General features: G+C 43.2%; 1 protein-coding gene across 1 annotated transcript in view; it reads right to left on the bottom strand.

Moving 5' to 3' along the window:
- Positions 1-7,332: 7,332 nt before the first annotated feature.
- kmt2d (lysine (K)-specific methyltransferase 2D) overlaps positions 7,333-26,285 on the bottom strand; it is a 165,300-nt gene continuing 146,347 nt past the window's right edge. Inside the window, exons 51-57 of the mRNA XM_051924785.1 lie at positions 25,142-26,270; positions 24,921-25,057; positions 24,679-24,809; positions 14,617-14,902; positions 9,613-9,686; positions 9,385-9,493; positions 7,333-9,273 (exon numbers count right to left, since the gene is read on the bottom strand). Coding sequence (XP_051780745.1) covers positions 9,181-9,273; positions 9,385-9,493; positions 9,613-9,686; positions 14,617-14,902; positions 24,679-24,809; positions 24,921-25,057; positions 25,142-26,270 — 1,959 coding nt within the window. The 3' untranslated portion in view covers positions 7,333-9,180. The remainder of the gene's footprint in view (positions 9,274-9,384; positions 9,494-9,612; positions 9,687-14,616; positions 14,903-24,678; positions 24,810-24,920; positions 25,058-25,141; positions 26,271-26,285) is intronic.

Genomic DNA, 26,285 nt, shown 5'->3' with positions numbered 1-26,285 from the left:
CATCACCAGGACAATACCATCCCTACAGTGAAGCATGGTGGTGGCAGCATCATGCTGTGGGACTGGGAGACTAGTCAGGATAAAGGGAAAGATGACTACAGCAATGTACAGAGACATCCTGGATGAAAACCTGCTCCAGAGCGCTCTTGACCTCAGACTGGGGAGACAGTTCATCTTTCAGCAGGACAACGACCCTAAGCACACAGCCAAGATATCAAAGGAGTGGCTTCAGGACAACTCTGTGAATGTCCTTGAGTGGCCCAGCCAGAGCATAGACTTGAATCTGATTGAACATCTCTGGAGAGATCTTAAAATGGCTGTGCACCGACGCTTCCCATCCAACCTGATGGAGCTTGAGAGGTGCTGCAAAGAGGAATGGGCGAAACTGGCCAAGGATAGGAGTGCCAAGCTTGTGGCATCATATTCAACAAGACTTGAGGCTGGAATTGCTGCCAAAGGGGCATCGACAAAGTATTGAGCAAAGGCTGTGAATACTTATGGACATGGGATTTCTCAGTGTTTTTATTTTTAATAAATTTGCAAAAACCTCAAGTAAACTTTTTTCACGTTGTCATTATGGGGTGTTGTGTGTAGAATTCTGAGGAAAAAAATGAATTGAATCCATTTTGGAATAAGGCTGTGACATAACAAAATGTGGAGAAAGTGATGCGCTGTGAATACTTTCTGGATGCACTGTACTTTTGCCCCTCACAAATATGTAATATCTGATCATTTTCCCCAATAAATAAATGAGACAAAAATATTATCTTTGGTCATTTGTTTAACTGGTTTCTCCGTTTCTGTAACTCAGGTGACAAGTGTTAAAATGGCCACTAATACAACACGCTGTACTTAAACTCTTTCAGAGGTGGTTAATGGGGAGCAGATGGTGGTCCGTGATCAAGGTAGGACAGGGGCTGGTCATTTGTTAGGCCAGGGTTTATACTTCACGTGACGTGCTCCAGTGGACGCTGCCACACAATCTACATCAATCTGGAAGATTCCACCAGATCTCATCACGGTGAGAACAGGTTCAGCTTGCCAGATATTACCTTGCTGCAATATCTCTAAAAAGGATGTTTAATGATTACATCCACTCAATCAATCAATCATCGGGCATGAGACAGAAACAAAATCCCTGGACGGGGCGGGCATCAGCTCATCGCAAGGTGAATACAAGCACTCACATACAATTGGCATCATTTTAGTGTCACCAAAATTTCCAAACCTTCATGGCTCTGGAAGGAAACCAGAGCACATGGTGGAAACCCACCAGGAAAACTCCAGACAGGGACCACCAGGAACGTGACTCACTAATGCGAGGCAGTAGCACTACTGCTCCGCCACCGTTATTAACAGCATTCATTATTTAAATGAAGTTAATGACTTAACATTCAGACTTTAATGCAGGGGTGGGCAGTGTCGGTCCTGGAGGGCTGCAATGGCTGCAGGTTTTCATTCCAACCCAATTACTTAATTAGAAACCAATCCTTGCCAATCTCACACCTTATTTAATTTTATGGCTTGCTAGTCTGCTATGCAAGGTTCTCACATCATAGATTTTTTCCTTTGCAAGGATGTCATCCAAATGATTTGAATCCTAAAACGTTTGATTTTCAGTCTATCACATTTTTCTATTAAGTGTTTTATTAAATCAAACAAGGCATGATGAACGCACAGAGATGTAAATGGAAACAAGCGAGATGGAGAACTGCTTTGTCATTTAAATCTTTTTGCTAATGATAGATAGATAGATAGATAGATAGATAGATAGATAGATAGATAGATAGATAGATAGATAGATAGATAGATAGATAGATAGATAGATAGATAGATAGATAGATAGATAGATACTCCCAAGGGGAAGTTCACAAATCAAGTGATATCAAGCAGTAGAGTGTTGTACCGTGTTAGGAGAAAGTAGGGTGAAATGACACAGTTTATTGGCTAACTAAACAGATTACAAATGAAAAGCTTGCATTTGTAATCTATTTAGTTAGCCAATAAAAAGTGATCTCAAGTATAAATCTAAGGATTGTAAATGTGCGGAGAGCTGGAATATCAGAAATGTGATGCGTTCTGTGTGGCGATTGCCACTGTCAGGTCAGGAGGAAGCCCCCAGCAGCAGGTAGCGATTAACAACTGGGACGGTTTGAAGAGGACGTTTACGACGGTTTGCTTTAAATGATAAACTACGAGGTTAAGGTGGACATTTCGAGATTAAAGTCAAAATATCCACTTTAATCATATAATACACCTCTTCACCGTGTCCTTCATTTTGTTTTCTCTGTGTGCTGAAATACGCCAGCGTACATTTGGATGAAAGAAAAAAAAAAAATGGTGGCACAGAAGACGGTACGTGAGACTTTTAAAATGCGTCATGCCATTACGATGGGGAATATGCAACGCTTGAATATAAAAGCACCACGAAGGCATCTGTATGTCGGCATTGTACTTCATCACATCGAACCGTTCATCAAACATCGAAGCGTGCACATCGATCCTGTAGGGTCACCAAAGCGGCTTTCTGTCACATGTAGATAACAAACAGAGACTCTGACGTCCTGTCCCGACTTGCTCACACTGCACCCCCCCCCCTGACTTTTTGCTGGTACTGGAACTCGCACACGCGTCACGTTAATTTCAAATGAAGGCTGGGAACGGGTGGCGGCCATGAGGTGTGCACCTCCGCGTTCTGAGCCCTTACAGCATTTCGTGTACGTTCGTTTCAGGGTAGCGGGTCCCTGTTAGGAACAATTCAGCCTTTGCAGGGGTGCCAGCAGAGTGCAGCCCTGCCACGGCTCAGGTACTCCGAGGTTCACAGTTAAATCCTTTCAGGGTGGAAAACTGGGAAGGAAGACTGGACTGAGCAGCCTGCCCTTGTTAAGAACCCCACAGGTGAGTTGTGCTGGGCGGACTTACACATCATCTGTTTATTTGTAATCAAGACCAAGAAAATGTATTATTAGTGTTTTGGGGGGGGGGGGGGGGCCCATTTTACTTCATTGATGAGAACCAATACCAATCTTTCAGACAGAATCAGGAAGAGGATTTTATGGCGAGGGGGATGGCGCATGAATCAGACCAGCTTGGCAAGGGTGACTGTGTTTGGACTTGGGGCCCATAAGCCTACTGGCTGTCCACCACAGGAAGGCCGTAAACCGACAACACACAGCGACTGGGGGACGAGTTGTAGCGGAGCAATTTCATTGGCAGGTGGCCCAGGAAGTGCTAGATAAACTAATTCTACTGGTCTAGAGCAGTAGTCCCTAGGGGGGTGCGAAGATGTGAAAAAAAAGAAAACAAAAATCAAAAATATGAAAAATACATCTATTGAAACCAAAACAAATTAACTTAAACTACATTCTGATACTAGAAAAATATAGTTAGATAAATGTCGATAAAAGTTATGTAGGTATAATAACATATCCATCCATCCATCTATCCATTGTCCAACCAGCTGAATCTGAACACAGGGTCATGGGGTCTGCTGGAGCCAATCCCAGCCAACACAGGGCAGAAGGCAGGAACCAATCCCGGGCAGGGTGCCAACCCACCGCAGGACACACACACAAACACACCAAGCACACACTAGGGACAATTTAGAATCTCCAATCCACCTAACCTGCATGTCTTTGGATTGTGGGAGGAAACCGGAGCGCCCGGAGGACAAGCAGACATGGGGAGAACATGCAAACTCCACGCAGGGAGGACCCGGGAAGCGAACCCGGGTCCCCAGGTCTCCCAACTGCGAGGCAGCAGCGCTACCCACTGCACCACCGTGCCGCCCATAATAAAATATGCATCTATGATATATCATTAATTAAAAAAGAACAAATTGGTATTACTGGGCTCCTTTCAAAAAAACATTAGGGGGGGCGCGATTATAACTTATGAAAACTCAGGTCACAAATACTTAAAGGTTGAGAAATGCTGGGATGGATGGATGGATGGATAGATAGATAGATACTTTATTAATCCCAAGGGGAAATTCACAAGAGTGAATTCACTAGAGTATGGCCTGTTTATCGCCGATTTTGGATCAGAGGCCATTTTGTACTACAATGCCCCACTGGTTTGTGTTTTGTGGTAAGAACGCTCACCTTGCCTTTACCGCTCTCTCTCCCCACCTGACCATGAACAGAAGACTATGGTGAAGACAACTCTGCCTCGGCAGCCATATCGAGACAGGCCATGTGGCCTGTTTCAGCAACTCATTCAAAGGCCACGTGATAGCAAAGCAAGTCAGACTGAAGGGAAGCTGAGAGCCGGCAGTGGGCGCAAGATGCACTGCTGCCAACGCTGTGATGGGAACGGATTGCCAATATTCACATTGTACTCTGCTTCCTTAATACAGGGAGACTCACTCAAAAGAGGCGAATTATTCTGTAATAACTCTCGCCAGGACGAAGCAATCTGAACGAAACAACGTGCTCATCAGTATATCGAACAAGCCGGGATGCCCGTGTAGGAGTGATGAGGTAGGCGCCGGACAGTCGTCACGACGTTTAACCCTAATCCATGAATGGGGGAGGTTTGGTCTCCAAGACTCCCAGTCACAGATTTTCAAATTCTTTCCCTTTCAAGGTAATATGACGGCCATGAAATTTTCTGACTTTTCATTTTGTGTTGTCTTGAAAAATGAAAGATCTGAAGGAAGACATCCCAAGTGAAATTGCTGCTGTTCACTCCCAAGATACATTCAGAAACATGGAGCGCCACGTCGAAATGTGTCTGGCAGGAAACGGAAACCACTTCCCGCATCGCATGTCATGCAATCGATTACACAAACGTCAAGGTGTAGAGCATTTGTTTTTGGTTCAGACTGCTTAAAACAGAATATTCGAGTGAATCTCCCTGTACTTCTGGGCATTTTATCAATAACGCATAATAAAAAGGTGCAACTCAACTCCTGTCCATTTCTTTAATCTAATTGCCCGAGGTTACAGATATAGAAGGGAAAGAGGGGCTGAACTGCTAAAGTACCCGACCACAGAGTGCCAAGTTTATATTAAGGTCTACACCAGTGGATCCCAAACTGCTTCCTCACAGGAGCTCTGCGAAATATTACAAAATTTCCATTTTCAATTCAATATGATAGGACGCGACATCCGGCGGACCTGATGCAAACCAGTAGCTCACTTTTAGTAATAACTGTTTGCGGAAGCCTCTACAAATGGTTACTAGACCGCACGCTACAATAATTGAGTTTTTTTGATTGTTTTACTAGTTTGTCAAACTTTCTCGGTACTTTGTGTTCGTAAACAGGGCACACCGTCAACCAGAGTGTGAAGAAGTGCAAATATCGAAAAAATGATGACAGTTATTTGGACTTTGGGTTTTACGTCGACAGAAGTCAATGGTGAAGAGAGGCCGCAGTGTGTACTGTGTATGAAAGTTTTGGCACCAGAGTGCCAGCTACCAAGTAAGTTGAACCGCCATTTAGAAACCAGTCATCCCAGCATGGTTTGTAAATCTCGTGACTACTTTACCAGAAAGTTAAAAAGAGTTAAATCAGCAAAAAGATTGTTTTTATAAGCAGGCATCAATACCAAGCAACGCATTGCTAGCATCTTACAAGGTGGCACATAGAATCGTGCTGACTGGCTGGCTCGTCCTCTTTCTTTCGCCTCAATGCCGCGCTCTCGCTCTCCAAGCCCTTTTCCTTTCCTTTATGTCTCTTTTTCCACCCCCTCCTTCTGTGCCATCCCATTCGGCTTCATGGGTGCAGCGTCTCAATCACACACTGCAGGAAGCCGATTAAGCACTTGAGAACGATCGCACGCTCACATGCAGGTGCGACTCGCCCCAATTACCTCATTAAGTCCCCAAGGCTGCACAAGTGCGCCCTCTGAGACTGACACGGTGAATGGATTATTTAAAAGCTGCCAATCTTCTATCTCATCTCCAGTTGATTCAAAACTCGGCTGTAAGAGTCCTTACACAGACCAGCAGCAGCGAGCACATCACAGCCATCCTGCTTTGCCTTCACTGGCTCCCTGTGTCTTACAGGATTGAATAGAAAATCCTACTAATAACCTACAAAGCTTTAAATGGCCTTGCACCAAACTACATCAGTGACCTTCTCCATCACTAGGCTCCTGTCCACCCACTAAGGTCCTCTGATTCTGGTAATCTTGTTGTACCCCACACTAATCTACACTCCATGGGTGACAGCAGCTGTATAGCGCCCAGACTCTGGAATGACATCCTGAAATTAATGAGATCAGCTGACTCCATGAATTCTTTTAAAAAACAACTTAACTATTTAGGAAGGCTTTTAACTTAACATTCTGCCCTTTCTTTCAGTTTACCTCTCTGTCCAGGTGCTCAGGATAATTTGTGTGTCTGTTATATCACAAATTAGGTTATTTGTTAGGTTTTTCTTATAGTATCTTATTCTGGTTTATTGTTCTTTATTCTATTTAATGCTTTGTTATTTGTTTCATTGTTCTATTCAGGAAAACATTTGTATCCAATGTTATATATACACCCTTTTGTTTATTCTAAGACTCTGAAGCGCCTTGAGCATGGGAAAGGCGCTATATAAATAAAATGTATTATTATTAATCTTTTGTGGCCGCAGACCTGCTACTCCACAGTCTCATTATAATTAGTTGAATTTGTTCAATTACATTTTTTTTGTGATCTTAAATAATTTATTTTTACTTAACCCTTTAATTATAACAAAAATTATTAGCTATTTCGTAAATTAGAACTTGACTGGTGTGCCTTGGCAAAGCCTGGCTTCAGTAACGGCACCAAGAATTGAAAAAGCTTGGGAACCACTGGTCTACACAATAAATAGTATAAGACGGGAAAAGACAATCACCATAAGACCTTACGAGATAAAACAGGAGTATGATATGAATGCGACACAAGGTTAGCAAGCTCATGAACAATATTTAAGCATTTCCAGGATTAACTTGTCCACCTAATAAAGAACGAACGGTAGAAGGCTAAAGTGCCTTCCTTGTATACCTTTAACAGTAAAACAATCTTAAACTTGCTTTTCCACTGATCTCTACATCACTAATTCTCTGGCCGAATGAGGTCACCGGGAAGACTTCCCCATTTGCGCCCCTTAGCACCTTTCACTTTTGGTTACCGCATTTCCAACCACTCTCACCACGTGCAATTCAAGCAGGTGCCAATGCAATACCCATAAACGTTGCGATTCCTGCCACCTCTCTCCACTAAAGTCAGCCGCTCCGCTCCCTGAATGATGTACCCTGTATGGCATCGGTACGAATGAGAACGAACACTCCCACAGAACACTGCACAGCTGCGGTCATCGGCGGCCATTCAGGGCACAAGAGACAAGACAGCGCGTTTGTATTTAAAATGCCTTTTTATTTTTTTCCTTTACAAGAAACGAAGCTGAGAGATTGAGTACAGCCTCCCGCGTTGCCAGACATAATTTATGTACAATTCAAATGATAATTCATACAAAACATGCCACATACAATAAAAATGATTTGTTTGTCCTAAACGCAACCTTGCTATACAAAACTGACAACACAATATAAAATGAGCAGGATGTAATGCTTAAAGACTCTGAAATATGGATTTGTTTTTATTTATTTTTTTTCTTTAAAATAAAACTATGCATAATCTGTTTAAATAATTAAAAAGCCCACTGAGGCAGACAGAGGGGCAGCGGGGACAGAAATGGCTTATGCTAAGTAATTACCCTGGAGTCCTATGCCAGCAGGTTCTTGATCCCAAGTCATCGCATGATTCGTCAGGAAATTAAAAATCAGGCAGCTAAATAATTAGGAATCTGAGGACGAAGGGAGAGGATTTCCCGACGTGGGGTCTGCCGGGACAAGCTTTAATGCTGGATGGGGGTGGGAGGGGGTCGTCTCCTGGATGGGCGCAACTCCCCCATCTCCCCCCCCCCCCCAACCCTGTGCACACCTGAGCAGGGATTAGAAGCGAAGCGAGCTGCCAACACATAGCCAAAAAAAAAAAAAAGAAAAGAAAATAAGATGGGTACTTTGTCCTTCCTCCTCCTCCTTTTCTCCTCTCTGTTTCACGTTCGTAAGCAGACTGTACAAGCCTTTACAAGCTTCTATTTCAAAAAGAAAAAAAAAAAAAAGCCGATAATTGTAAATGCCAAAAAAATAAAATTAAATTCATATACACATAATCAAGGTTTTATTGTTTTAATAAAATGAGATCCAGTGGTTTGTCTTTTTAATTTTCTCTGGTTAAAAACGGTCTCTCTTCCCAAGCAGTTCACTCTGCGGCTATTTACAATCTGTACACTTTTGCAGCTTTTTTTTTTTTTTTTGTGTTTATTTTTCTCGGCAGTTAAGATGCAGTACATACATGTCATCCATTCTGCCGATTTCCTTTAAATAACATACAAAGGTGGGGTGGGGGGAGGGAAAAAATGCCCTTTTCAACTTTCACCCCCGTCCCGTCTGCCCAATCAAAGTCCAACTCTTCAGTTCAGGGCGGTGAAAACGGTAAAATACAGTAAATATACAAAGGGGACACGCCAAGGGCAGTCCGGCGCAGGAGGAGCACTGAGGCCCGGAGATCTGTTCTCCTGCACGAGCAGCAATCACATCCTTCAGTTTGTGCGTTGAGTAGAGAAGCAGACCTCCATTGACCTGGGGGGGCGGGGGGGAGAAGGCCACCAGAGCCAAGCCATGTTCCTCCAATTCCCCTTCACCCTCCCCCCCCCCCCCCTCCCTAAAATCTTTCGGTGTCATCTGAAGCTAAGAAGATCCAAGACACAGGTATGAGGTAGTCTGGGTATAAGCGCCCGCTGTCTTAGGTTTGCTTTGTCCTTGGAGCCTCGGTCATTTTTGCGATTGTCTAGCTTCAGCCTATGTCCTGACTTTAAAGGTCAAGAAGCACAAACGAATACCAGTCCACGGCAAATCTGCACATCTACCTACAGCTAGCGTATCATTTGCTTGCTGATTGGACCAAAAAAAAAAAAAAAAAAAAAAAAAGTCAGTTTTACTTTATTTTCATTAAGCCTCTAAAACATGGGGTTGGGGAGAGGGGGGAGGAAGCAAACGGGGTCAGATGAACACGGAGTGCAAGTCTCAAGTCAATGTGCAGAAACGTTACCTACAGAGCAAAAAGCAATGGAGGGCTGCAGCCCAGACTTTTGTCTCAAAGGGTGCGCGGCCCTCCTTGAACAGCAGCCACATGGCTGCCTCAGTTCATCCACTTCCTGCAGTTCCATGCACCGCAGTGACACGGGATCTTGTGCTGGTCGTCCTCAAAGTCAAACTGGTAATCATAAGTCAGCTATTGGAGATAACGAGAGAAAGAGAGACACAAAGGAGAGTTAATAAGCACTTGGGAGGCTCACATGAAAAATGAATGCACGGTGGGCGAATGCACGGTAAGCCTTCTTACCTCTTCTCCTTTGGGAATTCTCCGGCTGGAAATGATGATGATCTTATCCTCCTTATCAAACGTCACCACTTCGGCCACACAATTTGGCGCGCAGGAATGGTTGACGTACCTTTAAAATGGAGCAAGGTGTCAACATTTCTGCTTTTGTCCCCCATCCCCTTTCATTAATACCCATTCCCGCCATCGAACTTCACTGTCTAAGAGACAAAAGGAAGGCTAAAGGCTCACCGTGCGGGTCCTCCTGTCAGAGTGGCGTCAATCACGTGTTCGTTGTTGATTCTGAACATGTAAATACCTCTGTTCTGTAAGGCAAAAGAAAAATAAAATCATGCGCAACATCCCATTAAAAGCCTCCCTGGTGAACCCCCCAAAACACACTCTCCAAGTAATGGGTGCGTCTGGCATTCCAGTCATGACAGGTACTGCAGCACCCGATTATCAGGTGAGGTCAGAAATGGCAGATGACTGCATCAGTTCCTAACAGATTGATAAAATTCTGTTTCTCACTCTCTATTCTAAAAATACTATAAGTTTGGCGTAGTCGGCAGGATGTTTTACTGCAAGAGTGTTCATAAAGGTGCTTTAGACTTATTCACTCTTAGTTTAAATTAGTGTACTACTAGCAAAATACCCGTGCTTCGCAGCGGAGAAGTAGTGTGTTAAAGAGGTTATGTAAACATATACATACATATATCAACATATATACACACACATATATATATATATATATATATATATATATATATATACACACACACACACACATATATATATACAGTGGTGTGAAAAACTATTTGCCCCCTTCCTGATTTCTTATTCTTTTGCATGTTTGTCACACAAAATGTTTCTGATCATCAAACACATTTAACCATTAGTCAAATATAACACAAGTAAACACAAAATGCAGTTTTTAAATGATGGTTTTTATTATTTAGGGAGAAAAACAATCCAAACCTACATGGCCCTGTGTGAAAAAGTAATTGCCCCCTTGTTAAAAAATAACCTAACTGTGGTGTATCACACCTGAGTTCAATTTCCGTAGCCACCCCCAGGCCTGATTACTGCCACACCTGTTTCAATCAAGAAATCACTTAAATAGGAGCTGCCTGACACAGAGAAGTAGACCAAAAGCACCTCAAAAGCTAGACATCATGCCAAGATCCAAAGAAATTCAGGAACAAATGAGAACAGAAGTAATTGAGATCTATCAGTCTGGTAAAGGTTATAAAGCCATTTCTAAAGCTTTGGGACTCCAGCGAACCACAGTGAGAGCCATTATCCACAAATGGCAAAAACATGGAACAGTGGTGAACCTTCCCAGGAGTGGCCGGCCGACCAAAATTACCCCAAGAGCGCAGAGACGACTCATCCGAGAGGTCACAAAAGACCCCAGGACAACGTCTAAAGAACTGCAGGCCTCACTTGCCTCAATTAAGGTCAGTGTTCACGACTCCACCATAAGAAAGAGACTGGGCAAAAACGGCCTGCATGGCAGATTTCCAAGATGCAAACCACTGTTAAGCAAAAAGAACATTAGGGCTCGTCTCAATTTTGCTAAGAAACATCTCAATGATTGCCAAGACTTTTGGGAAAATACCTTGTGGACTGATGAGTCAAAAGTTGAACTTTTTGGAAGGCAAATGTCCCGTTACATCTGGCGTAAAAGGAACACAGCATTTCAGAAAAAGAACATCATACCAACAGTAAAATATGGTGGTGGTAGTGTGATGGTCTGGGGTTGTTTTGCTGCTTCAGGACCTGGAAGGCTTGCTGTGATAGATGGAACCATGAATTCTACTGTCTACCAAAAAATCCTGAAGGAGAATGTCCGGCCATCTGTTCGTCAACTCAAGCTGAAGTGATCTTGGGTGCTGCAACAGGACAATGACCCAAAACACACCAGCAAATCCACCTCTGAATGGCTGAAGAAAAACAAAATGAAGACTTTGGAGTGGCCTAGTCAAAGTCCTGACCTGAATCCAATTGAGATGCTATGGCATGACCTTAAAAAGGCGGTTCATGCTAGAAAACCCTCAAATAAAGCTGAATTACAACAATTTTGCAAAGATGAGTGGGCCAAAATTCCTCCAGAGCGCTGTAAAAGAGTCATTGCAAGTTATCGCAAACGCTTGATTGAAGTTATTGCTGCTAAGGGTGGCCCAACCAGTTATTAGGTTCAGGGGGCAATTACTTTTTCACACAGGGCCATGTAGGTTTGGATTTTTTTTTCTCCCTAAATAATAAAAACCACCATTTACAAACTGCATTTTGTGTTTACTTGTGTTATATTTGACTAATGGTTAAATGTGTTTGATGATCAGAAACATTTTGTGTGACAAACATGCAAAAGAATAAGAAATCAGGAAGGGGGCAAATAGTTTTTCACACCACTGTATATACACACACACACACACATATATATACATATCTACATACATACACATATATCTATCTATCTCTATATATTATAGAGATATATTATATATTATATATAAATATATACACATCCCCGTGCTTCGCAGCGGCGAAGTACTGCTTTTAAATTTTTATTAAGAAGAAAAGCTTTTTAAATTGAGGGAAAATATACCAATAACAATTTGTTAAGGATCTGTTTTTTTGTGAAGCTGACTTTACACAGCCTCTCCGCTGTTTATAAACAAACGCCATATAAGGTCTTCCTTTATCGTTGCTTCGCCAACGGAAGCAGCCTTTTTATTTAATCCACAGGTTGTCCACTGTTTTTTGTTGCACAAAGTGATTTAAAGTCTCGTTTATACCTCGTGTCTTCTCATTAAACTTGTATCTCGCGAATATGGTACTGCAAACGGCAGGGGGAGCGTTTCTATAAACTTAATTTAAACTTACGGTTTACACCGTGCTTTCTCAAGTGTGTATTGAATGTTTTCTTCAACGCTCTTTGGGGCTGTTCCTTGTTTTTAGTTCACGTGATTACGTAGGAGGCGTGATGACGCGACACGCAACTCCGCCTCTCACGGCCATCGAGCTGCACTCCATTTCAGTACATGGACAAAAAAGAGGTTCCAGTTATGACCATTACGCATAGAATTTCGAAATGAAACCTGCCTAACTTTTGTAAGTAAGCTGTAAGGAATGAGCCTGGCAAATTTCAGCCTTCTACCTACACGGGAAGTGGGAGGGAGGGAGGGAGAGAGAGAGAGAGAGAGAGAGACAGAGACAGAGACAGAGACAGAGACAGAGACAGAGAGAGAGAGAGAGAGAGAGAGAGAGAGTGTGTCAGGGCTTTGCCTTTTATTAGTATAGATTGTAGAGAAAAGCCAAGCAAAATGACACCTTTTATTGGCTAACTAGAAAGATTACAATATGCAAGCTTTCGAGGCAACTCAGGCCCCTTCTTCAGGCAAGAAGGGGCCTGAGTTGCCTCGAAAGCTTGCATATTGTAATCTTTCTAGTTAGCCAATAAAAGGTGTCATTTTGCTTGGCTTTTCTCTACATTCATAATGGCTAACACGGTACAACACCCTAGTACTTAGTATAGATTAATAAGTTAATAGGGCACCCCACAAAACTTACCTCCAGAATTCTTAATAAGGTGATGCAATTTGAAAAAAACAATGAAAATACAAAAAACAAACCGATATGCCATTTCCATGTGTGGGGGAAAAAAAAAAACAAGTCCACCCTTTGCTGGTACTGCCAATGTTAAAGTAAGTGTTTCCTTTAACAATCTATCACTTTCTGACATTGGGACAAGTTTTTGCCACTCCTTCTTATAGATCTTTTTTCAGCTATGTGATGTTTAACGGGGTGTCTTGAGAACACGGCCCATTTCAAATTACTCCATATCATCTCAGATCTTGGCTTTGAAAAGAAAGAAATGGAAGATTCTAGAATGGCCAAGTCAGCCATTCTTAGGTGGACACAGTACTGTGTTTAGGGTTATAGTCATGTTTCAGTCTTCTGAGACATGGTCTCACATTGTCCTCAAGCACCCTTTGGTATAGTGAAGAATTTCAGGTCCTACTAGGGTAAAGCAGCCCCAAACCAGAACATTTTCACCACCAAGCTTTACAATTGCTATCAGGTTCTTCTGCTCAAATGTGGTCTTTAGTTTTCACCTGGTACTGTGACCAAATAATTCTTATCCTTGCCTAGGGGTTCATGGACAAACTCTAATCTTGCCCAGAAGTTGTTTCCTCCTGGCATACCTCCCATATACAGTACAGTAGATCTCTGGCACAGCCTCTTTCTAATGGTAGACTTGTGCACTTTCAAATCAGCAGTGCCTAAGAGCATCTGGAGGTCCCATGTTGAAATTCTGGGTTTCAAAGAGACGTCTTTCAGCATTTCTCACTCTGAGCTTGCTGGAGCGGCCTGAGCGGCCTGGACAAGCTGGCAGTTATTTGAAGTCTTCCACATTTACAGAAGATCCTCTAGTCAGTGGAAGGACTGTTTGGAGAAATTGTTAAATCCCTATTTCGACTCCTAGGTATCTAGAACCTTCTTTCTGAGGGCCTCAGAGAACTCTTTTGATCTTAGCATGGTCATAACACTTCAACAATAAAGCACAAACCAAATGTCAGAGTTAGCTTAAATAAGACTGCTTGAGCCAAGATTCTCTTTAATGAGGTTCTAATTATTTGCACCGGATTTAATTGAGTTTTCTGAGGTAAGTAGAGGGGTACACTTTCTTTTTCTACATTCAAATTTGCATTTATGTTTATTTAAATTATAGAATTAGTTACAAAATGTAAACGTGGCATGATGTGTGCTATATTATCACCTTTACCTGTAGGCGCTGTTTGAATAAAGATCAAATCTTGATGTCTTTTTTTAATTAAACATTTGACGGAGTGTATTTGCTTTTTCGCAAGACTGTACTTGGCAGTTGCCTGGATCCAAGGTGACTTTCAAAATTACAAGTTAAATAAATAAAAAATAACTGCAAACAAGTGGGGTACTTGCTGGTTAAGTGAATCACTCGGGGGTAATGCAGGTAATCACTCCAATGCCTTTGCCTAAACCACAATGCCTGCTCTAAATGCAACAGTGAGGATTTGCACATTCTGGGGAACTTATATTTGAACATTTCCAGTAACGTCCCTGGCAGTCCTCTTTAGTTGTTAATTTTGATAAATGCGTTATTCTAATTTGCCAGTCGTCCTTGACGGTTTTTGTTTTCCCAGAAATATATTAGCTGCTCAACCATTAGCTTTAATTTACCTTCTGACATGTGAAAAATCACCAGCCTACCTGTTCCTCATAGATCTTCTCACGTCGGTTGGCTACTTCATTGCGAATAATAGTGCCAATGTACTCGATCACCATGGTGTGCTTCTCCAGGTCTTTGGCAGCATAAAGGCCCAAACCTTGGATGCGAGATCTGGCCAGGTACACATTATTCTTCCATTCTGTCTTGAGCCGACGATACTGTGACGACTTGGAATGCACAAACTGCTTGCTGTATGGCGTGTTGATCTCTCCGGTGAAAGTGCTCTGGTACGCTTTGGACATGCTGGTGCTATTGAGGGTGTGTGGCCTGCAGAAGAAAATAAACTGGTTAGACAAACTCAGGAAGCAAACCTAGGCCTGAGGAGGCAACTCAGAGAACCATCTGGCAGTGTAGTGGAGCTGAATTAGAGGAAGCCTACTTCAAAATTACAAGGCACGAGTGGAGGGAGAGGGGAATTGTGATGGTTTGGGTCGACTCCACTTTCTCCGATTCCTTCCGGGTGCCTTTGGAACCTGGAAGTACTGACAGTCATAAACTGAAACGAGCTGAGCAAATGAGGACACACACAGTCAGCAAGGTGTTGGTGAAAAAGTGTTTGGTACTTTTAGTAAAAATAAAAAAGTGTCTAAAGGTGCAGTGAAAGTTACCTTCAATAAATAAATGATCCACAAAATCAAAGTGTCAAGTGGAGGTTAAAAACAAATTATATACAGTGGTGTGAAAAACTATTTGCCCCCTTCCTGATTTCTTATTCTTTTGCATGTTTGTCACACAAAATGTTTCTGATCATCAAACACATTTAACCATTAGTCAAATATAACACAAGTAAACACAAAATGCAGTTTGTAAATGGTGGTTTTTATTATTTAGAGAGAAAAAAAAATCCAAACCCTGTGTGAAAAAGTAATTGCCCCCTGAACCTAATAACTGGTTGGGCCACCCTTAGCAGCAATAACTGCAATCAAGCGTTTGCGATAACTTGCAATGAGTCTTTTACAGCGCCCTGGAGGAATTTTGGCCCACTCATCTTTGCAAAATTGTTGTAATTCAGCTTTATTTGAGGGTTTTCTAGCATGAACCGCCTTTTTAAGGTCATGCCATAGCATCTCAATTGGATTCAGGTCAGGACTTTGACTAGGCCACTCCAAAGTCTTCAGTTTGTTTTTCTTCAGCCATTCAGAGGTGGATTTGCTGGTGTGTTTTGGGTCAATGTCCTGTTGCAGCACCCAAGATCGCTTCAGCTTGAGTTGACGAACAGATGGCCGGACATTCTCCTTCAGGATTTTTTGGTAGACAGTAGAATTCATGGTTCCATCTATCACAGCAAGCCTTCCAGGTCCTGAAGCAGCAAAACAACCCCAGACCATCACACTACCACCACCATATTTTACTGTTGGTATGATGTTCTTTTTCTGAAATGCTGTGTTCCTTTTACGCCAGATGTAACGGGACATTTGCCTTCCAAAAAGTTCAACTTTTGACTCATCAGTCCACAAGGTATTTTCCCAAAAGTCTTGGCAATCATTGAGATGTTTCTTAGCAAAATTGAGACGAGCCCTAATGTTCTTTTTGCTTAACAGTGGTTTGCGTCTTGGAAATCTGCCATGCAGGCCGTTTTTGCCCAGTCTCTTTCTTATGGTGGAGTCATGAACACTGACCTTAATTGAGGCAAGTGAGGCCTGCAGTTCTTTAGACGTTGTCCTGGGGTTTTTTGTGACCTCTCGGATGAGTCGTCTCTGCGCTCTTGGGGTAATTTTGGTCGGCCGGCCACTCCTGGGAAGGTTCACCACTGTTCCATGTTTTTGCCATTTGTGGATAATGGCTCTCACTGTGGTTCGCTGAAGTCCCAAAGCTTTAGAAATGGCTTTATAACCTTTACCAGACTGATAGATCTCAATTACTTCTGTTCTCATTTGTTCCTGAATTTCTTTGGATCTTGGCATGATGTCTAGCTTTTGAGGTGCTTTTGGTCTACTTCTCTGTGTCAGGCAGCTCCTATTTAAGTGATTTCTTGATTGAAACAGGTGTGGCAGTAATCAGGCCTGGGGGTGGCTACGGAAAATTGAACTCAGGTGTGATACACCACAGTTAGGTTATTTTTTAACAAGGGGGCAATTACTTTTCCACACAGGGCCATGTAGGTTTGGATTTTTTTTTCTCCCTAAATAATAAAAACCATCATTTAAAAACTGCATTTTGTGTTTACTTGTGTTATATTTGACTAATGGTTAAATGTGTTTGATGATCAGAAACATTTTGTGCGACAAACATGCAAAAGAATAAGAAATCAGGAAGGGGGCAAATAGTTTTTCACACCACTGTATATATTCCATAAATATGACATTAAAATCAAAGGAAAAACATCCTGCTTTAAAAACTACAAGCCTCATGTGCTTCTTTTTAAAACTGATGTCTCCTCGGCTTACCTTTTGTGAGCTCCTTAGCACGAGGAGACCAGCACCAGCAGGTCCAGACAACCCTTTAATCTACCTCAGGCCCCTGCTAGCACTCTGTTGCTGTTTAAAGGGCGCCATGCTGAGCTTTACTCTTTGCTCCCTCTAAGCCACACTCCATCGGGCTTCTGTGGGAACCTTCCAGAGCACCTGGTCATTCCTGTTCTGAAAAATTCTCAGCACAAACGGCCCCTTTCTCTGCACCCTTCTTGAGTGTCTGGCCATACGATCTGCTCACTGGGCTCACTTTCCTGTCTTTCTTTCTTATATTGCACTGGCTATGTCCCATTACTGCCTTCTGTTGCTTTACTTTTGTGTTCCTCCTCTCTGTTGTGCAGGCTCACTATATAGCCCTGATTGGGTGCAGTTGCTATCCTCCACCTACTCCGAGGTGTGAACGAGTCACCTGACCGACCCACTTGCATTTACATGTGAATACATGATCAGCCATGCACCCCAATCAAACTTGGAGCAGCGCCAGCATACGCACACCTGCAACCTGTTCGAAGCCTGCATGCTCCAGGACGCGATTATTTATTTAAAACTCATGAGTTCTCTCTTTGATCAACTCACTAAGATGGCTGTTCTCTGAACTCTGTTTGGATGGCACCCCTCTCAGTAGTGCACCCTCACTCAAGCTGCTGATCAGCAGTGATGGCCAATATCTGCTTTAACAACTTTAACTCCTCCAGATATACTTCGCCATGCAAAAGTCTCAGGAACTGTAGATAGCTCCAGTTGGTATAGCACGTTGCTCCACCCACCACATGACAAAACAGACTGGGGTCCCAGCTGGCAACCTCACAGGGAGAAACGTGGTCCAGTACCACCCTTTGGAAACAACCAGCTATCTGTCGCAGCTAGGTGTTACGTGAACGTCCTTTTGGCCTGGTCCAGCTGCTCGGGTGGACAATGCAGGAAATGTGCCTCATTTGAGACTCTGTGAGCAACACAAAGTCAAACCAGCAGCACCTAAGGATTCTCCGAAGAGACACAGTACTGAAGGAGTCCAGTCTTCCTCTCAGGTCACTGGATAGCGTCCATGTCTCTCAAACAGGAAGAAGCAGGACTCTAAAGACTTAGACCTTTGTCCTTTTGCAAAGATATGGGGAGCACCACACCTCCCTTTCCAGCAACCTCATGATCCCCAATTCTCTCCCAATACATCTGCTGACTTTATAGGAAGAGTCACCAGACACAGAGACATGAATGTCACTACCGATGAGGTTGCCACTCTCTCCACCGGCAGACGCATCGCGGATGGCTGTGTCCAAGAGGCAAAGTCCTGGATCTTGGTTTTTATTCACTTACAAGCCCAGACACTCAGACTCCTCACTCAGTTTCTCAAGAGCCCACATCCTGACCATTATTTGAAGTCTTCTAGATTAGCAGGTCAATAGAAAAGAGCCGATTTTAGAGTTTCAAACATTACTATGACAAAAAGAAAAGCAAGGAACCTCACACAGTAAATGGACTTCGACTCCAGTTTGAAAACATGAGATCTCTGTTCTTGATTAATGTACTCATAATCAATACCAGTATGTGTTAGCTGAACCAGAGAGATGAACTGAAACAGAAGCAACCATGTAGAAGCAATAAAACTGGGCAAGGGACAAACAAACTAAAAGGGTGATGTTGAGGTAGATGTGTTGGATTACAACATGGCAAAAATGAGCATAGTAACAAGAGACAAGGTGCTGATCCTGCATCATTGAGGTCTCTCCTAAGCAGACAAGTGTTTCCAGATTTTCTTGGCTGACTACTACTTGTGCTGACCTTGGAAACTGAGGGCAGCAAAAGAGAAATACAGCAAGCTTACCTCATGTTGAATTCATAAAATGTCTAGCACTGCTTTCAGTCCACTAGGGTCTTGATACACCCATCTACAGTACAAAGACGACTCATTGGAAGTGGTCTTCATTGAATGGTTATAACCAAAAAGCCGAACGACGCACTCGTGCATGAAAACAGGAGTCGTCGAGTGTAGAAAAATGGCAGCAGGTATTCCGGAGAGAGGAGTCAAAATCTGAAACTTTGCAGCTCTAACAGAAGACAGTTTGCCTAATCAAGGGCTGGAGAATGGGTCCATGGATGAATGTCTGCAGGCAACAGAAGCACGATGAAGGTTCCCAGCAGGATTGAGATTGTTATTTCTGCAAATGCCGTTGGCAATTTGATCACAATGTATGGCTGTCCTCACTGCTGTGGATTATAGGTGGATTCTTCACCATCATGCAATACCATCAGCGAGTCATTTGATTGGTCCCAACTTCATTCTACAGTTTGACAATCACTGTTTTCACCACACAGTTAAATTCATAAAAAGAGGAAGAGGGAATCCTACAACAGACGGTATGGTCACCACAGACCTCCACTTCATCACTCTAGCCTGGGATTACAAGCTGAACTCATGCCACATTATACAACTTTTTCCAGCAATTTTCAGGCGCAGACTTCATTTACATAATCTTAGTACGTCGGTAGTCAGTCAGTCACAGTAGTTTCCTCACATCATCATCATCAAGATCAAGTTCTGAAGGTCCATAATACTCTACTGCAGAGGTACTCAACTCCAGTTCCACAGATTCACAGTGGCTGCAGTATTTTGCTTTAACCAAATTTTGAATTATAACCCATGTATTTACTACTAAAGCAATACATGTTTTGGGTTTAGTTTTAGTTAACTCGTCTGTTATGATTCAGAATTCTTAACTTCCTATTTTAGTTTTAAACTGCTGCATTAAGGTAATAGTTGTTGCCCATTTTCTTTCTTAGCAATCAGTTAATAATGAGGTGCAAAGGACAAAGAAGCCACCAGCTCTCCGGCTACTGTGCTTCTGTTCAACCCTGTGAATATGCCTCAGGAAGTGTCTGCGTTTATAAAATGGTTTCAAATAAAAGAGAGAAGGGAAAGGCCAAAATGTCCAAATACAGTATATTCAGAACCACAAAGCATTTTCCACCACTAATCCAAGACTGGGGTCACAGGGGCAACAGTTTTAATTTGGGCAGTGAGGCCCATATGTTCCTTTCTTCAGCCACTCTTGCCAACTCATACTGTAGGATCCTAAGGTGTTCCCAGGCCATATGTGATATATCCAAACCAGGTAGAGGTCCTGGTAACCCCATACCAGGCAGGGTACTCTTTTTAGTATTTCTGACTCTGCATAATTTAAAGGTCATGAACTGCCATTTGTCTGACTTCTCGCCTGGGACCAGTTTGCTGTGTGAGGTCCTACCAGAATCTTCTGATCTGGACAACATAGCTCCCAGGGTTACAAAAAACCATCCACTACAACAAAATGCAATTCCCAGATAGGACAGAAAGATAATATTTTCAGAAAAATGAAAAAAAGTATGTGATAAAGATTTGTTTTGGATGAAAGAAAGCATTAATAAGCCATAGATTTGAATACTAAGTTTCAGTATCACTAACTGGAATGAAAACCTACAGTCTCTGAGGACCTCCAGGACTGGAGCTGAATAAGCGTACTCTTATTGTCTACCACACTACATGCTAATGTATTCCATGTGTTTATTGTTCACTGTGTAAAGAAAAACTTCCTAGCATTAGTCCAAATACACCCGTGACAAGTTTCCATCTAAGACCTTGTGTTCTTGTTGAAGAATTAATTTTAAAGTAACAGCTGTGATCTACCATGCCAGCTCCCCTTATTTTAAACACTTCAGTCATGCCCTCTCTTATTTTCATTTGCTTGAACAAAAAAAAGGTTCAACTCATTCATTCTTCCTTCATAGCTTATGGTTTGCAGTCCTGAAAATCAGCCTAACTGCTCTTCCTAGTTGGGATGGACGGGATGAGGTCCAGAGGGAGTCCACAGATGACATGGTAGGAAGTGGTGTCAGAGGATAGAAAAAGGATGAGCAGGAATGTAGTGAAAGGAGACAAAAAGCTTGAGAGGTTTATGGGAGAATCTGGAAAATGCCCATAAAACTAATCGTGAGGACAATGCTGGACGTGCAAGTTAATGTGAAGGCACATACAGTGGGGCAAAAAAGTATTTAGTCAGCCACCAATTGTGCAAGTTCTCCCACTTAAAAAGATGAGAGAGGCCTGTCATTTTCATCATAGGTATACCTCAACTATGAGAGACAAAATGAGAAAAAAAAATCCAGAAAATCACATTGTCTGATTTTTGAAGAATTTATTTGAAAATTATGGTGGAAAAAAAGTATTTGGTCAATAACAAAAGTTCAACTCAATACTTTGTTATATACCCTTTGGCAATGACAGAGGTCAAACCTTTTCTGTAAGTCTTCACAAGGTTTTCACACACTGTTGCTGTTATTTTGGCCCATTCCTCCATGCAGATCTCCTCTAGAGCAGTGATGTTTTGGGGCTGTCGCTGGGCAACACGGACTTTCAACTCTCTCCAAAGATTTCCTATGGGGTTGAGATCTGGAGACTGGCTAGGCCACTCCAGGACCTTGAAATGCTTCTTACAAAGCCACTCCTTCGTTACCCGGGCAGTGTGTTTGGGATCATTGTCATGCTGAAAGACCCAGCCACGTTTCATCTTCAATGCCCTTGCTGATGGAAGGAGGTTTTCACTCAAAATCTGACGATACATGGCCCCATTCATTCTTTCCATTACACGGATCAGTCGTCCTGGTCCCTTTGCAGAAAAACAGCCCCAAAGCATGATGTTTCCACCCCCATGCTTTACAGTAGGTATGGTGTTCTTTGGATGCAACAAAGCATTTTTTCTTCTCCAAACACGACAAGTAGAGTTTTTTTCATCTGACCATATGACATTCTCCCTCTTCTGGATCATCCAAATGCTCTCCATCAAACTTCAGACGGGCTTGCACATGTACTGGCTTAAGCAGGGGGACACGTTTGGCACTGCAGGATTTGAGTCCCTGGTGGCGTAGTGTGTTACTGATGGTAGCCTTTGTTACTTTGGTCCCAGCTCTCTGCAGGTCATTCACTAGGTCCCTCCGTGTGGTTCTGGGATTTTTGCTCACCGTTCTTGTGATCATTTTGACCCCCCAGGGTGAGATCTTGCATGGAGCCCCAGATCGAGGGAGATTATCAGTGGTCTTGTATGTCTTCCATTTTCTAATAATTGCTCCCACAGTTGATTTCTTCTCACCAAGCTGCTTACCTATTGCAGATTCAGTCTTCCCAGCTTGGTGCAGGTCTACAATTTTGTTTCTGGTGTCCTTTGACAGCTCTTTGGGCTTGGCCATAGTGGAGTTTGGAGTATGACTGTTTGAGGTTGTGGACAGGTGTCTTTTATATTGATAACGAGTTCAAACAGGTGCCATTAATACAGGTAACGAGTGGAGGACAGAGGAGCCTCTTACAGAAGAAGTTACAGGTCTGTGAGAGCCAGAAATCTTGCTTGTTTGTAGGTGACCAAATACTTATTTTCCACCATAATTTGCAAATAGGCTCTCCCGTAAAGATAGGGTGAGAAGCTCAGTCATCCAGGAGGGGCTCAGACTAGAGCCGCTGCTCCTCCGCATCGAGAGGAGTCAGATGAGGTGGCTCGGCATCTGATCAGGATGCCTCCTGGACGCCTCCCTGGTGAGGTGTTCCGGGCACATCCAACCGGGAGGAGGCCCCGGGGAAGACCCAGGACACGCTGGAGGGACCATGTCTCCCGGCTGGCCTGGGAACGCCTCGGGATTCTCCCGGAAGAGCTAGAAGAAGTGGCCAGGGAGAGGGAAGTCTGGGCATCTCTGCTCAAGCTGCTGCCCCCGCAACCCGACCTCGGATAAGCGGAAGAGGATGGATGGATGAATTTGCAAATAAATTCTTTAAAAATCAGACAATGTTATTTTCTGGATTTTTTTTTCTCATTTTGTCTCTCATAGTTGAGATATACCTATGATGAAAATGACAGGCCTCTCTCATCTTTTTTTAAGTGGGAGAACTTGCACAATTGGTGGCTGACTAAATACTTTTTTGCCCCACGGTATATATTATAGGACACGATCCGTGACCTCCTAAAGGAATGAAACAGTGAAAGGTAACATGGTCCAGCAAATATAAAGAAAGCTAGAAATGTAGTACCAACCCTTTACTTATCAGGGATGGCATCTGATGTTTTGCAAAATGTCTTATCGGACAAATCTTTGCTTAGAAATACCACATGTACTTTAGAACACATCATTCACCTGGACCTAAGCATGTTCAGGTCAATCCAGTACTTGGATGGGAGACCACCTAGAAAAAGTCTGGGTTGCTTTTGGAACAGGTGTTGGTGAGGCTAACAGAGGGTAATAATACTGTGTTTTGAATGTGGATCCCAATGCCCCAGTGCAGTCTTTCAGATGAGATGTACAAATAAGGTCCTGACTCTCTATGGTCATAAAAGATACCTGGGCCTCCTTTGTAAAGAGAAGGGTGTATCCCGATGCTCAGGCTAAATTATCCTCCACTGCCTAATCATTCTGGCCCCCTAAACCAACCCCATCCCTAATTGGATCTCTCTCTCTCACCACTTCATCTAATAGTTAATGTGTGGTGAGAAAATTGGAGCAATAATGGCTACTGTGGACGCTATGCATTAGTAGTGGTGGTTGGGACTCCCCACTCACTAAAGACATTTGAGTAGTGATGTAAAGAATTATTATTAGAAATTAAACAAACCAATGATGCTCAAATATTAGAATTTTAAAATACTCTAGTCATTTGTTCATTTCTACATCAAGGTAAACACATCAGCAGGCTAACAGTGACCAGCTGCATTACTCAAGAAAGGAATCAGCCAAGCTATTCTTTAAACATCTTACCTTTCACTGCCACAAAACAATGTGGTTAATATCATGTACCAATAATCACTGATTGCATTAAACTCTGTCCTACATGACACAATCATGCATGTGTCAAGTGGCGCCACATATTACACTATATTTTTTGCCTGTGTAAATGGCATCCTTGTCTTAAGGGTGCCACTTAGCATAGTGGCAATGACTTACCAGCTAATTTGCCATGTGCCTCTAGGACAAGGGTTCATGTAAAGGCAGAGTGACTTCTACCTTTCTTACAGCCAGAAGTCCTACACCAAACTCTTTCTTTTTAAACTCAAACCACTGACAGAGTGGTTACTAAGCCAAAAAAACAAACCTGCCATTAACAGTGGTAGAAATCATCTTTTGTTCCAATCATCAATAACACTACAAAAAGGTCCAGAAACGACAGAATCTCGATTCTGAAGACTTCTCGACTGTTTCAAACTAACGTGCACTGCAATCCCTACACTTCAGAAACTTGTACAACTGATAATATTACTAAGGTTTTGGGATATCAATCCTCACTACATTTGTTTTTAACATTAATGAATTTTTGTATTTGAGAATTTAACTTGCTCATAACTGTTGTCCTGTGTACGTGTTCAAAGTTTATACAGTAACTCTGCTGCGGCCATTTGGTCATGTTACTGCTTCATTTCAAATTTCAGATTTTGTTATATAACATTTCGTTATTTCTCACACTAATTTTGTAGTTATGTTTTTTATATTGGAGGTGTGCGGTTTGAATCAGTGTTCTTCTGGCACTCAAATAATATGGTAATGCTGGACTTAGAAAACCACACAAGTGGGGTCTGTGCAGCAGCTGAAAAGGGGGTTGAGCCACAGTGGAAGATCCCAACTCACCTTTTATAGTGCGTCATGATCTTTGGTTCGGATCTGGCACATCCTGTGGGATTTATCATGAGTGGCAGCTCCATCAGGGGGTGGCGGCCATAGCGGAACACATAATTCTGACAGCTCTCCACACCGGGCAGCTGCAAAAAATTAAATAAGAAACTGATCATTATATATTTCATTAAATAAACACAAATCAGTCACAAAGTGGCATGTGTTTAAAACACACCCAACAAATAGCTTTTGCTCACCGACTCAGTGATGCGCAGAACAGCATGGACAGTTAGGCCGTACATCTCATCGCCTTTCACATGGTCAGCAAACAGCTTCAGCATGTCAGATTCTTGACGCATCCGCGCTACTGGCTCCACAATGCGGTCCCAAATGGCTGTGAGGGACAGAATTAGAACGTTCAGCTTAATGGGACTTGAGGCTTGACTATCACACTGCCATCTACTGGGATCTTACGCACCTTGTGGGGATGTGTCCTGTAGCACAACATCATCATATCCCTGCTCTAAGATGCGCACTTCAAAGACTGGACGTCCATCATTGTCTCCAATGCGGCAACGGTAGCAGCACCTACGGTTAGGGAAGCGAGTGCTCCAATACATACGGGTGGCCTCGTAGCCCACTGGGTAGATGGCATTGGAAGAGTGGAAGACTGCCATCTGGTAGGGTAAGAGCTGGCCGATTGCATGGAAGATGAGCCCTCCCACACGGAACATGTGGATGCGGTCCCCTCTCTGCAGGATACTGGCAATCTGCTTCACCTCGTCACGCTCGATATAGACACGGCGGAAGACCGCGAAACAGTTGAGTTCCTCGTCACTGGGACCCTTAAGTTTGTGCTGGGTGCACAGCATTGTCTTGTCCTTGAAGAACATGCAGCGTGCCTTTATGGCGCAAGCAAAATGGTAAACGTTGGGGCAGCGCAGACGGTTGCAGCTGTTGGTGGCACCGGTCTTCTGGCAGAAGGCACACTTGGTACGCAGACCTCGTCGCAGTGCAACCTCCACATTGATCAGCGCACCCCCTTGCGTCTCATACACTTCTGTGGACCAGAGGGCACAGTTGAGGTGCACCCAAAGGTCCAGGTCGATGTTTAGCAACCTAGCGGGCCCATCTGTAGCCCCATCTCCCTCCTCGTGGCAGAAGCAGCACTTGCGCAGGTCTCTGGAAAGGGTGTCAGGCCTCAGTGTTATGCGCAGTTTGTCAATGAGCTCAGCAATCTCCCGTCCAGTTTCCTTATGTGAGCCCCCTTTACGGATGGTGATCAACAGGTGCAGCCGTTTCCATCGGACACCTTTCCATTTCTTCACTTTAGGTTTGGCTTCCTCATCCTCAGAAGCCAGACGACAACGCTGCTTGATTTTGGTAGGTTCTACGTTGGGAGGTGGCGGTGGCAGTATCAGGACCGGGTCATGCTCTGGTTCCAGTTTAATAGTTTCAGTTGGGCTTGAAGGAGAGGAGGTGGGAACGGCAGGAGACAGAGGGGGTGAGGTTTCAACAGGGATGATTGGCAGGTGGCGCACATCCAGATTTGAGACATTAGTTGTGTAACAGTGCTGCACCGGTTTGGGCTCTGGCTCCAAAGACTCCTAGGAGCAGGACAT

The sequence above is a fragment of the Erpetoichthys calabaricus genome, chromosome 3 (genome assembly GCF_900747795.2).
Source record: "Erpetoichthys calabaricus chromosome 3, fErpCal1.3, whole genome shotgun sequence".
NCBI classification, from domain to species: domain Eukaryota; kingdom Metazoa; phylum Chordata; class Cladistia; order Polypteriformes; family Polypteridae; genus Erpetoichthys; species Erpetoichthys calabaricus.
The sequence above is the reverse complement of the archived record's forward strand: the minus strand, read 5'-3'. Positions and strand labels throughout refer to the sequence as shown.